The sequence below is a fragment of the Marmota monax genome, unplaced genomic scaffold (genome assembly GCF_021218885.2).
Source record: "Marmota monax isolate L192 unplaced genomic scaffold, Marmota_monax_Labrador192_F-V1.1 WCK01_AAM20220418_F8-fsc00071, whole genome shotgun sequence".
NCBI lineage: Eukaryota > Metazoa > Chordata > Mammalia > Rodentia > Sciuridae > Marmota > Marmota monax.
In genome coordinates this window covers 8,637,178-8,650,501 of record NW_026695217.1, presented here as the reverse complement: position 1 = coordinate 8,650,501, position 13,324 = coordinate 8,637,178, and the positions used below count along the sequence as shown (strand labels likewise).

Sequence of the window (13,324 nt, the reverse complement as noted above, 5' to 3'; positions counted from 1 at the left end):
ACTTCATCCTTCCCTGTGGTCCCTCGGTTGGAGTAGCTGAATAAACAGTGGCCAGATAAGTACTTGGGAGGCCAGAAGCCACCTGATGACCAGGCCCTGCCCCAGGTGTGAGCACGGAGCACAGATGGTGTAAGGAAAACTACCCAAGATGCTCAGCGGGGAGGCCTGAGCACAGGACCTGGACTGCTGCTGGTTTCAAAGCCTCCCCACCTGGAGCAGGGAGAAAGCAGAAGTGGGAGAAGGACCTGCCGAGACCACACACTTGAGAAGGGTATAAAATTCTTTATGGAAGACCCCTCCTCAACCACCCACCATGAGGTGTTCTGGCACCTCGAGAGCGGTGCTTACAAGCACCACTCTGGCAGTCAATACACTCTGGCTTTAAGCCACTGCATCAAAGAAACATTGTCACCTGGTGTAAGTTTACAGAGCCCAACCATAGAATCCGATCATCCACACAAGGCCGGTGCTGCCTGCCCACTGTCAGCTAAAATGTTCATCAAACTCTGCCTCCAGGGAGGTGCCAAGAGATCGACACCTTCACCACCACCCCCATGTCCCACCTGCCTCCAGAGGGGCAGGGAAAGCAGGGCCTTGATGTCCAACTCAACTGAGCTGAACACCAGCCAGCTTTTCCTAAGTGCAAGGCCTTGGCCGCGTCTGAGCTGAAACTTCCTCAAACGTAAATCAGGAATGCCACCCACTTGGCAGGATTAAGACTGCTGTGGCCTGTCTGTGTGGAGCTAATCTGGTGCCCAGCACACTGCGGTCACTCATGGTTTGGTGGTGCTATTTTGACTGCCTTCGCACTCCCCCAAAGCAAGCACCCTCGTGGGTTTTTTTGTTTTGTTGCTGCTGCTGTTGTTTTAGGAATACTCAAATCACATGTTCAAACATGACTACCCAAACTCTTTCAGCCAGGAAGTATAATGAAAGGAATTCCTAAGATCATTCACAGATCCTGAAACTAATGGAAGCATAAAATCAGATGCAGGGACAGCACAATCCCCCTTCCTCCAGCCAGTCCCTCACTGCACATTGCAGGTTCAGTCAAGAGACTTAAATCAGTTTCCCTCAGCCCCCTGGGTCCCTTGGGGAAGGAGATAACTATGTCCTAACAGCTACCCATCAGAAGCAGCTGCTCTAAAGCTAGGCTGTCTGCTGCCCCTTCCCTGAGAAGGACAGGGGAGAAGAGGTCTCAGCTTAGCTGGGAAAGTAGATAACCTTGGAAAGCAGATCAAGGAAGATTTAGGACATCCCCTTCCTCTGACTCAAACATCAGCTCAGCCCCACGGTGGGCCTTGGTCAGCCCTGTCCCACTATAGCACCTCTCCTGCTCTACCTTCAGATTTGACCCCAACAATGTTTTGTTAATATAAATGAAAGTCTTGTGAAAGAGCAAGGCTGAGATTCACCCAGGCCCCTTTCCCTACCAGCTTCATTTTAAGCAACTGCTCTTCTTTCCTGAGTCTAGTAACAGGAGGACACATGCTTTCCCCACCTGAATCCACAGTTGTGAATGAGCATCACACCTGGATTCCCCACAAAGCTCATGTTTGGAACCCTCCCAATGCCTGTGCCCAGCCTTCCGGCAGCCTGAGAGTCACACATGTCAAAATAGACAGTAACACACACACAGAAGAGCCATGTGTGTACAAACGCACCTGTGCTGATTTCCCAGCACAGTCCAGAAACAAAATCAGACACCAACTGACAGCGCTTCTGGAGCTGGGTGGCCCAGCAGAGCTGGGCACAAAGAAGATTCAGTGTGGAAGTAAAGTGAAAGGAGATGCAGGGGAGGGGCAGGTCTGCTGCTGACCTCGAGAGGGGAGAGGCCCGACTAAGGTCCTGCTGAGGAGCACTGCACAGCTAAAAGCAAACAAAAGGATCCCAGGAACGGAACCGGACGGCTAAGAGGGGCCTCCTGCTCCAACGCGGTGCTGCCGCTGTTGATGTTCCAGGAAGCTACAAAACTGCTCCTTTTCAACAGAGGGATCCTATCAACAAAGCACACAGAGGAAACCTAGCTAAGATGGAACCTGCCTGTACTGAGCGACCCGAAAACGGAAATACCTCTTTCCCCGCTTGCAGTGGGTTTGAAAACAGCAGGGACGGAGCCGGACGGCAGGGGGAGGGCGGCGGCGCAGCTCTTCCTGCACACTAGAGTCCCGCGACCAGAGACCTGCCTCTCTGAGGTCCGCGGCTCGCCTCTCCTAACGCGGTGCGTGGCGAGCCGCGCAAGACCCTGCCTGCGGGAAGGGCTGCGGAGTGACAACCGCGCACCGCGGGGCAGGGGGCCGTGCCCTCTTGGCCTGCGCAGCCCGTGTCCAGGCCCTGCGCCCGCGCCACGGCGCTCGCCGGCAGGACAGGCCGCCCCTCCCCGGCGCCCACCCAGCCACTTACTTTCGTCCGGCCATTGATCTTGTAGTTGCCCAGCTTGCCGTTGCAGTGGCGGATCAGGTCGTCCATGCTGCTCATGAGCAGCCCGATGGTCTCGCAGCCGGGCTCCTTGCCCTCGATCCAGGTGATTTTGTCACCCCGGATGTCCTTGGACGAGTCGCTCTTCTGGCTGACCAGCTGCCCGTCCGTGAACTTGCCGGTGTCGTGCAGTGCGCGCACCTCGTCGCCTATCTGCTGCCCAGTCTCCCTGCCCAGGAAGTCGTCCACCACGCAGATGCCGTGCTTGTTCATGCACGGCACGATGTACTCCAGCGCCAGCTTCAGCGCGGGCAGCGGCTTGGTCTGCCCGTTGGGCCGCAGGCCGCCGCCGGGGCTCAGCGCCTCTCCGGGCGAGCTGCCCGCTGGGCACAGGCTGGCCCGCTCAGGACACGGCGACCGCCGAGCGGGCGGCTCCTCCTGGCCGCGCTCAGCCGCGCCGCGGGGGCCCCGGGCCTGGGCCGCGTCCCCGGGGGCCGGCGCGCGCGCGGCCTCGGCGCTGCCCCGGCGCTGCCCCGCCGCCTTCCCGGCCCGCGCCCCGGCGTTCCCGGCGGCGGCCCCGGCCCGCGTCGGAGGCGCGGCGGCGGGCGGCGCGGGGCCGGGCTGCGCGCGCGGGGCAGCAGCGGGGCCGACGGGGTCGCCGCCCTGGCACACGAGCTTGTGCTTCTTCCAGTCCTGGCGCTGGTGCTCCTTGCAGCAGTAAAAGGAGCTGCGGCAGCGGCCGCAGCGCAGCAGGTTCTCCATCTTCCCGCACAGCTCGCAGTACTGCCGGTCTCGCTCGCTCGCGCTCGGCCCTCCGGGCCCGCCGCTGTCACTGGCCATGGCGGCGGGGCCGGCCCGGGGCCGGGCGCGGGGCGGCGGCGGGGCCGTCAGGGCGCCGAGCACCGCCGCCCGCCGCGGAGCCGCGCGTAGCTGGCCTCAGCGCCGCATGGCGGCCGGGGCGGCGAGCGCGGCCTCGGGGGCGGCCGCGGGGAGCGGGCGGGCAGGGCGCGGGCCGCGGCGCCACTCGCTCCGCGCGCGCTGCACGTACACCACGGCCGGAGGCCCGGCGGGCGGGGCGGGCGCACACGCGGCGCGCTCGGCGGGCGGGCTCGCGCGCCCCCCGCCCCGCCCCGCCCGGACGCGCCGGGCCTGCGCGCGGGCGGGCGGCGACACCTGCCGGGCGAGCGCGCGGCTGGCGAGGCCGCGGGGCGCGCTCCGGGCGGGGCCGGGAGGAAGCGGAAGCCCGCGGCGGCGCGGCGCTCGCCGGGTCGCCGCCTCCGGAGCCGGGCCCTCCCGCCCCCTGCACCCGCGGGACCCCGCGCAGCCTCGCCCAGCGCTGCCGGGCGCCGGGAACAAAGAGCAATGCCGGGCCGCGGGGGCCGCACGGCGATGGAGGCGCGGTGGCTCTTTTCTTGCCTTCGCTAAACCCTGTGAAATCTGCGGGTCAGAGCCCCAGGAAGGCTTGGTGGCAGCAGGTTAAATGAGGTGACCATGCCGGCTTCAGTAACCACGTCGGGCACTCCAGTTCAAGCGCGGACTCCGGGAAGCGGGCCGGGTGCTGCAGGGCCTGCTGGCATTACCCCTGCTCGCATTTCGTGGAATACAGTTCTTTGTTTTGCACCAAATGGAAACCTTACCAGAAACGAACCAGGGGTGCTGCCTTCCACCTGCCATCTGTCTTAAGAATAAAATGGCCTGCAAGTCGGTTTTCACAGGCTGACAAAGCACCGCCAGTGCGGGAACCCCACGCCAGGCTCCCAGGTGATCTGCATGGGCTGCAAGTCACACCCCAGTCCTTAAAATACAGACTTACAGGAGCTGCAGTGTGTACCCCCAAGGTAGAAGAGTATGAGGAATTGTTACAAACCACATTGCAGAACAAATTTCTAAAAAGGGGAAAAAATCCAGCTTCAGTCCCCAAGTGTAAGATCTCTTTTTCAACTACACATGATATAAGGCTTATTAAATACTGCTATGCACATAAAGGGCATCCTTGGAATCCAGATTGGAGAGAGGAAAATATCTCCAATTTGCTGGTCCTTTGGGAAACTGAGGAAAAAATTAAATTCACAGCTTCAAATTCCAGACCAAACTAAAAATCCTGCCTTCTCAGAACACTCTTGAGACCTGGGTCTACCCCAGATATGCATCCACCTTCCCCAGAGTGTTATGAAATTCAGTAAAATGTCATTTCACACATTACTAATCGGGCTCTTAATAAGTGTATTGAGTGCATACGAGGGGTCACATGTGTGAATCCATCTTGTCACACTTGAGCACATAGTTCAGTGTAGGGGGTGACATTTAAATAATAACACCCCCCCAAAAAATAAATAAAATAAATAATGACATCTCAGAGTTTAAACTGCCCCAGGAGAAGAACCATTACAGTGGTTTAGGGACATGGAAAATTGCTAGATCTGCCCTTTTTTATATAATTTTTTAATATTTATTTTTTAGTTTTTGGCGGACACAACATCTTTGTTTGTATGTGGTGCTGAGGATCGAACCCAGGCCGCACGCACACCAGGCGAGCGTGCTACCACTTGAGCCACATCCCCAGCCCTAGATCGGCCTTTTGCAGCAGTAAGATTCCATGAAATTAATTTAGAATTTTCTTAAACTGTAAAGGAGTTATTGTAGAGCTTACAAAAACAAACTTTTTAGATATGTACAAATTATGTATTTCATTCAAGGAGAACCTAATTCTTTATAGGCCTCCTTTTACTAGCATAAGTATAAATTGTTCTTGACTATTCCTGAACTGTTCTTACTAGGCATATTAATAGCACAAATACTTGATTCTTCTAAATTTAGTCATTTGTAGGTATTTTAAATAGTCCCAAAAATGTTTTAAAATTATTATTTAGGTCTATGGCATGCAAATTATTTACACATTTAAATGTACTCTTCTATTTTCATTGAAATCTGCTTATAGATGTCCATACCGAGACCATTGTTTGCAGCCTGACACAGTGGCACATTCCTGTAACCCCAGCTATTTGGGAGTCCGGCACGGTAGGATCTACAATCCCAGGCCAGCTTCGGTCACATAGGAAGACCCCATCTCTCTCTCTCTCTCTCTCTCTCTCTCTCTCTCTCTCTCTCTCTCAAAAACAAACAAACAAAAATGTTTGTTAGCTTTTTTTGTGGTAAATAAGTATACAAAATTACATGCTGAACATGTATATCTTGGAGGTACTTAACGGGTCAAGTAAGATTCTTGTAAAGTTTTCATGAATAGAGCAGTCAAATATAAAATACTGATTTTAAGTATTTCCAAAGATCCGTGGCTGCAGAATTTCCATTTACTCTGGCTTAATGATTTGTGAACAAGTTCTAGTGCAGCACAGTTCCCCACACCATGTGCTAACAGCTCAGTAGCCATTGGTGAGTTTGCCAAGATTCTGAACCTCCTTCAGCAGCTGAGTGGTTGCCAATGGCCCAGGGGTTATAAAGCAGGCTCACAGTGCTATGCAAGAATTTGTGATCACTTACATGGTGCTTGCTGTTAGGTGCCACATTCTGTTCTAAGCATGCTGCAAATACTAACTTGACCCATCGACAGAACTATGAGGTGGGTACTGACTGGACCCATTTTACAGAAGGGAAACAAATAGAGTGTGACAGTGAGTGTCCCCCCAGTCCTGAAGAGCATGAGAAATCCCGGGCTTTGAGGGACGCCCCCTGTCCAAGAGGACTAGGAACTGAAGGAGGAGTGAAGCTAAAGGCACTGCCCGAACCCATTGAATCAACTGCCACCAAAGCTAACAGCACCCCTTTTGGCACCCCTGTGCTCTTCCAGGAGTGTTTCCTTAAGCCATAAAGTGGTAACCCTGAGAACTGACCAGAAATGGATGCAGTGCTGAGAGTAAGTGCAAGAGGTAAGTGAGGAAATGGATGTAGGAGTGACTGTGACCCTTGAGGAAATCTGTGGACAGAACAGTGCCTTCGAGGCACTAGCCCCGTCTCTGCTCTAACACATTGAAGATTCACATCGACTATCCTCCCCTCGCAGGGCATCAAATACCTGATTGTAACTAATAGTCTCTTGTTTCCCCATCTGTGACAATCTTGTTTTAATGCATTGCAGAGAACAGAAAAATCAGATGTCACAGGCACTCTACCAAGATAAACAGGAAGGCAATCTTTGGGTTCCCGGAAAATCAACGGAGAATTTGAGCCATTTTCTATCTATAGTTTGGGGACACATACATGAAGATGTCTCTTCAACTTCGAAGCAGCACCTGCTGTCTGGGCCAGCATTCTCCCAGAGGCACATGTGTTCCCAGGTGCACAAGGCCACCCTGCTCCTAGCGCTTTGGGCAAGGCTGTCCCCCCTGGAAAACGAAATCATTAATTAAGAACTTCTCTATGTCCAGGAAAATTGAAATAGCCAAACTGTATCAGTCATGATCTTAAAATGACCCATGATCCAGTTTAGAATTTTATTAAGGATTGTAAAATAAGAAGTATAAAATTTATGGCCATTTCTCATTATGGTGAGTTTTTAAAATGGCTCATAAACTTGGGATTTTATATATTATATATTATATTAATGTTATTTTTTTCCTAGCAAACATTATCTTAACATTAAACCTACTTTTATCATAGTGCCAATTAGTAACTTATACCAACCCAAGTTAGAAACACAGAAATCATTTTTCTGCAGCAAACTGAAAACATAAACAAAGACAGAGAAAATGATGTAGGCAGTTCCATTGTATCAGCTCAAGCAGTGATCAACCTGCGCCCTCTTCTTCTCTAACCCTGTTCTGCCCCTTTTTGTTCTTGGTGGGTGGGTGGGAGGGAATACTAAACATATACGAACTTCAACATGCATGTGTGAGAAGGCTTGTAAGAAAAAGATCAAGTATTAGATTTTTTTCCTGGTTGTCTCAGGATTCTGTTTTTTGTGTTTCTTGAGTGGATTTTGCTTGACCAGTACCTGTCCACCTACCTCCCTTCCCCCACTGATTTGCTGGAGGAATGTGACCACTTATGCTGTAGATGTCCCTTGTTCTGAATTGGCTGGCTTCTTCCTGTGATAACCCCTTTGTTCCTGTAGGTAGTGAGATGGATTTTTATCACCCATGGCCTGAGTGCTGTGCATCTCCTAATAGGCCACATCTGGAGACACAGGCTGGCTGGGAGTTGTTGTTCAAGGTCATGTGACCACAGCCTGTCTCCTCCCTCTGAAGATTACACCACCCTCTACTCAGTTGTTCTAGCTTCAAATCCCATATTTCATTAGAGGTTGTAGAATAAGGAACTTTCTAATTCTATCATTCTTTCTGAATTTATTACCTGAAGAAATTCTACCTTATGGAGCCTTTCTCCACCAACTCTTGGTTGCCCTGAAATACCACTTGTATGTGACAGGGAGGGTCAATCCCTGTTTCTTTTTATTTCTCAATTTTCAGAAATATTGAGCTGGTGCCCTAGCGATTTCTAAAGAGGTTTAAAGAAACAGCATGAATTTGTGGATTTTCATGGCTGCAACTCTGGTGCTCCAACTGTCCCACGTGTCCTAGACATGGTCACATTAACCCGTGAGGAGTTCTTGCTTCCTGGCACAAGATGACCCAGACTGACCTTGCACACTCCTTGTCCCTGGCATAGACTGGGCATAACTCCAGAGCCCTGGTTACTTCTAGTGAGAAATGGTGGTTTATACTGCTGTCACAGGAGGACGCATGGCCACTGGGTTGATGTGACTTCTAGTGCCTTCTGATAGAGCCAGGATGGGGGGTTTCATGTGACTGTGCCAGGAGTAGAAGCATTGCTGGGTCTCACTCCTCTGGAGCCTTAATATAATATCCTCTTTCCCTCTGCTGCAGTGTCTCCGAGGGACACCATGGCCTGGCTGCTCATCTACTTCTCTCAGAAGAAATGCTCATCCAAGATGCTGCCCCAGGGCTGGCCCCTTCTGGCCTCCTCCCCGAGGACTGCTGGGCCTCCCACGCCAGCGTTTGGTGCCCAGTGCGGACACCCTGCAGGGTGACTCCTCTGTACCTGCCTTTTGCTCTCCTCTTGTTCAAGGGCAGGTGCTTAAGCAACCTTGGCATCACCGTCCTGCAGAGGCACACAGGCTAGAGAAATCTGGAGCTCATTTCTCTACTCACAGGTAATCGGGAGTTTGTACTGTTCCGTTTCATGCTAGTGCTGAAGGTGAGCGTTATTTGCACTTCAGATTTTATGGATTTGGGGGAAGCTGTATCGAGAAACAGTGATTTGGCCTCTGACTTTATACTCCAGGCCTGAAAGCCCTGTTAGGGAGCAGCTGTACCATAACCAGAGTGAGATCGTGTGGGAACACGTGAGCCAGAGGTGCTTCAGAGCAGTGATGGATGCTGTAATGTAGACCCAGGGTCAGAGAACTCTTCTGTGCAGACCCAGACGATAAACATCCTGGGCTTTGGGGACAGGCTATCGCTTCTTGTTGGGGGCCAGCAACTCTGCTGCTGAAGCACAAAAACAGGCATCAACAAGAAGTGACCAGAGCAGTGTGGCTGTGCTCCCACCAACTTGACAGCAAAAACAGGCAACAGCCAGAGTTAGCCACAGGCCGTAAGTGCCACCGTGCCACATACCAGCCCCTGGGAATGACCTCAACACAGATCAATCACAAAATGTCATGAGATGGTGGTATGCTTCAGCAGAAAGCTCAGAGAACATCAGTAGAATAATATTTGCCTTTTTAAGAGTTTCTCACTTAATACAGAAATAGCAGCTCACATCTTCCATTAAAGGCAGAAGGATGGAGATTGCTTTAGATCTTTGCCGTGTAGTATCATCATAGGCAGTATTTAATGGTGGGAAATGGCTCACAGTACGTTGGGACGTACTAGCACAGTTCAGGCATCCAATTAACACTTGTTGGTGAGTAAGCTTTAAAAGCTTACACAAAATACCATCTGTAGTTTGCAGATAGTGTTCAGTGTGCTTAGAAGAGCCTGAAGTGTGGACGGCAGTGTCCACGGTGAGAACTACTGAATGGTCTCTTCATGAACATCTTTGTTTTCTTTAGTTGTTTCTTCCTTTACAATTCCACAATAAATGTGTAGATAGTTTGTTAAATATATTTGTTTTGATCTGAAACAAATAATAATTTAATGGCTTGTTTGTGATATAGTGTAAAAGAATGAATAAACAAAGGACTTAAAAACAAAAGATGCTTTAGTAGATGGGATGCTTTTGTGGTTTGGATCTAATAATGTCCCCCTCAGAACTTGTTTTTTTGTTTGTTTGTTTTGGGGGGTATTGGGGATTGAACTTAGGGGCACTCGACCATGGAGTCACATTTCCAGCCCTATTTTGTCTTTAATTTAGAGACGGTGCCTCACTGAGTTGCTGAGGCTGGCTTTAAACTCATGATCCTCCTGCTTCTGCCTCCCTAGATGCTAGGATTACAGGCGTGCGCCACTGTGCCTGGCCCTCAGAGCTTGGTGTGAAAGCTGACCCCTGATGAAGCACGGTTCTGGGTGGGGCGTTTAGGCAGTGATGAGAACTGTGACCTTTCCAGCGGATTGATCCATTTGACGGATTCATATTGCAAATGGAGGACTGCGTGCTACTGTACACAGGTGAGGAGAGGCTGGAGGAGGTGGTCACTGGGGGCATGCCCTTGGGTGCTTTATCTTGTCCCCAGTCCTAGGCAGCTCTCTCCTGCTCTTTGCTTTCTGGCTGCTGTGAGCTGTGCCCTTTCCTCGGCTGAGTCCTTCACTGAGATGTCCTGCCTTACCTCAGGCCAGAGCAGTGGAGTTGGCCCACTGTGGACATGACCTCTGAAACTGTAACCCCCCCCCCAATAGGTTTTCCTCCTCTAAGTGCTTCTTATCAGGTTTTTGGGGAACAGTGAGAAAAAGCTAACTAAAATAGTTACAGAAAAAAATTGACAACATTTCTGAAGGCAATATGTTTCAGTGTAAAAAGCCTGAATTTTAGAAAAATAACTGAGTTCATATTAAAACTCCCTTAATACCTAGTGATCTTTAAAAGTGAGATGCCATCCTGGTCCTCAGTTTACCCACCTTTAAGGTGGGATGATATTATCTACCTCGGTAGTGTGGTAAAAGCTAAAAGAATTTACGTAATGAGGTAAATTCTAGCTTTCCAAACTAACTCCTTAGAACTGTTTTCGAAATTTTGAGTTTCTTAACCTATTTTGCCTTTTCTTTATAACCAAGTACAAAGTCTTTCTCTATATTTTAATTATAAATTCCTGTATCATATTCTCCAGGCCATAGAATCAAAGACCACAGGTAAAGTCAAGTCTGACACCTTTAGACTCTCCTGGGCACCTGCTGCAGTCACTGTGACCACTTGGTCTGAGCACAAGAGAAGGGTGCAGCTCCATGCACGAGGGTGCCAATCTGATCTTGCTTCCTCACGGCACCCTGAGCAGCCCTCCTCTTCTTCTGGCAGGCCCACATGGACCCTTCGGATCTTCAGATTCTTGTGTGGCTTGCACCACAATTTCTTCTCTCCTGGTCAAATTGTTGTAACACATGGTACTAATATTTGGACATTTGTCCCCTGAAAAATCCTTATTGAAGCCTAATTGCCATCCAAGCAGCATGAAGAGCCAACTAAGCCGAGGGCGAGATCTCGTGGTGGATCACAGCCCTACTAAAAGAGCTGAGGCCACAGTGGGAGGTTCTGCCCTTGTCTGCTTTAGCTCTTCTCCTTCAACCATGCGATGCTGCAGCAAGAAGGCCAGCGCCAGATGCCAGCGTCTTGTCCTGGGCCTCCCACACTCCAGAACTGTGAGCCAAATAGAGTTCTGTTCATTATGAATCCGCAGCCTCAGGATTCCATTACAGCAGCAGCAGTGAACGCATGGCATCCCGGCAAGCCGCAGAAGGCACCTTTGTAGATAGATAATGGCCTCCAAAAATATTTCTCAGCTCTTGACTTCTGAATGAGTCAATGATCTCATGTAAAGGGGGTTTGCAAGATAATAATGCCAATATTAGAGTAAATGTTATTAGTACTGTATTCTAAGAAAATCACTCGCTGTGAAGTAGGAAAGACTATGGAAATGGTTAGCAATATGGAACGCGCACTTCCTCAGGCATCCAACAGATTCTCCTTCTGCAGGGGTGGAGCTCTAGATTGTTTATTTTATATCCTTGCATTTGTATTGCAAAGTCCCAATGAAAAGTAAATTGTTTTCTGTGCTGAATGAATTGCAGCCGGAATTCAAAACAGAGCTGCAGAAAGAAGGAAGAGCAAACAAGCACCACAGAGTGCAGTCAGCAGTGAGGGCGGGGGACATGGCTGCCGCAGAGGAGATGCTTCCAGAAGAAGGTATAAAGGGAAATCCTAAAGGAAGTCTCCGTGGCCACTTAGGTTACCTTACGTCTCAGGAAATCAATTTTTAAAAACTTTTAAATTAAAATTAAATCTATTTTAACTGATACATAAAAACATAAAAAGTACATATTTATGGGTTGGGGGTAGAAATGAATAATAGGAGGAACTGTTGAAAATTAACAAATATGTGGAAATTAAACAATATGCTACTGAACAATGATTGGATCAAAGACAAATCTAAAAGGGAAACTAAATAATATGTTCAAGCAAAGAAAAAGTGGAAACCAAAACCTATTCAGCAAAAGCTGATCTAAGAGGAAAGTTCATAGCAATAAGTGCCTGAAAAAGAACAGTTTCAAGTGAAGGACCTAGTGGACACCCCAAGGAAGTAAATTAAGGAATTTTAATTAAGTAATTTAAAAGGACAAAGTAACCCCAAGGTTAGCAGAAGGGAGGGAATAAAGATCATAAACAAGTGAAGTAGAGATTATAAAGATAACAAACGATCAATAAAACTAAGACTTGGTCTTTTAAAAGCTAAACAAAATTGACACACCCTGTACTAAGGGGAAAAAAAGACTCAAATAAATTCAGAAGCAAAAGGAAGACATTAAAACTGATAACAGAAATACAGAGGAGGATGACCAACTCCTGCGAACATCTATACACCAACAAATTAGACAACCTGGAATAATTGGAAGAATTCCTAAAAACACATAACCTACCAAGATCAAATATTGAAGAGATCTGAAGTCTGAACAGCCTAATAAATGACTAAGGAGATTAAGTAAGTAAGTAAAAGTATCCATCAAAGAAAAGCCAAGGAATGCAGGGCATAGTAATACACAACCGTAATCTCGTTGCTCAGGAGGCTGAGGCAGGATGGCAGCCAGTTCAAGGTCAGCCTAGGCAATTTAATAAGACTCTGTCTCAAAATAAAAAATAAAAAGTAACAAGGACTGGGGATGTGGCTCAGTGGTAAAGCTCCCCTGAGTTCAATCTCCAGTGCTGCCAAAGGAAAATTTTTAAAAAAGCACAGGACCAGATGGCTTACATTCTAGTAAATATTTAAAGACAAACTGATATCAATTATTCTTAAACTCTTCAAAAAAAATTGAAGCATATGGAATACTTCCAAATTCATTTTACGAGATCAGAATTACCTGGTATCAAAGCCAAAACAAAGGCACTACAAGAAATGTAAAATATAGGCCAATATCACTGATGAATATGGACACAAAAATCCTAAAAAAAAAAAAAATAGAAAACCATATTCAACAGTACATTGAACAGTATGTTCACCATCATCAAGTGAAATTTATCCCTGGAGTACATTTGGTTCAACACATACAAACCAATAAATGCAATTCATCCTATTGACAGAATGAAGAACAAAACCTATGTGATCATCTCCATTGATGCAGAAACAGAACTTGACCAAATTAATTATTCTTTTATGATAAAATTCTTCAACAAATCAGGTAGATAGACTGTTCCTCAGCACAATAGAGGCCACTTGTGATCCGCCCATGGCTCAACAGAGAAAAGTTAGTTTTCCCTCCCAGATCAGGAAAAAGACAAGGGTGCC

The 13,324-nt window shown here is 48.7% G+C and overlaps 1 protein-coding gene and 1 long non-coding RNA gene across 9 annotated transcripts in view; one reads left to right on the top strand and one right to left on the bottom strand.

Moving 5' to 3' along the window:
* Window positions 1-3,304, bottom strand: part of Egln1 (egl-9 family hypoxia inducible factor 1) — a 39,439-nt gene extending 36,135 nt beyond the window's left edge. The window contains exon 1 of one of the 3 annotated variants that reach the window (XM_058575000.1): window positions 2,404-3,304. In XM_058575000.1, the coding sequence (XP_058430983.1) occupies window positions 2,404-3,258 (855 nt within the window). In that variant the 5' untranslated portion in view covers window positions 3,259-3,304. The remainder of the gene's footprint in view (window positions 1-2,403) is intronic. The other 2 variants (XM_058574999.1, XM_046432031.2) reach the window with 2 other exon arrangements.
* Window positions 3,305-3,708: 404 nt separating this feature from the next.
* Window positions 3,709-13,037, top strand: LOC124084755 (uncharacterized). Of its 6 annotated transcripts, XR_009225658.1 has the most exons (7): window positions 3,709-5,004; window positions 5,357-5,436; window positions 6,224-6,302; window positions 6,512-6,710; window positions 8,259-8,545; window positions 9,819-10,004; window positions 10,661-13,037. It is a non-coding gene; the product is annotated as an uncharacterized LOC124084755 (long non-coding RNA). The 6 variants fall into 6 exon arrangements; XR_006849208.2 differs by having other exon boundaries at window positions 3,709-4,179; window positions 4,879-6,302; XR_009225659.1 differs by lacking the exon at window positions 6,512-6,710.
* The last annotated feature ends 287 nt before the right edge of the window (window positions 13,038-13,324 follow it).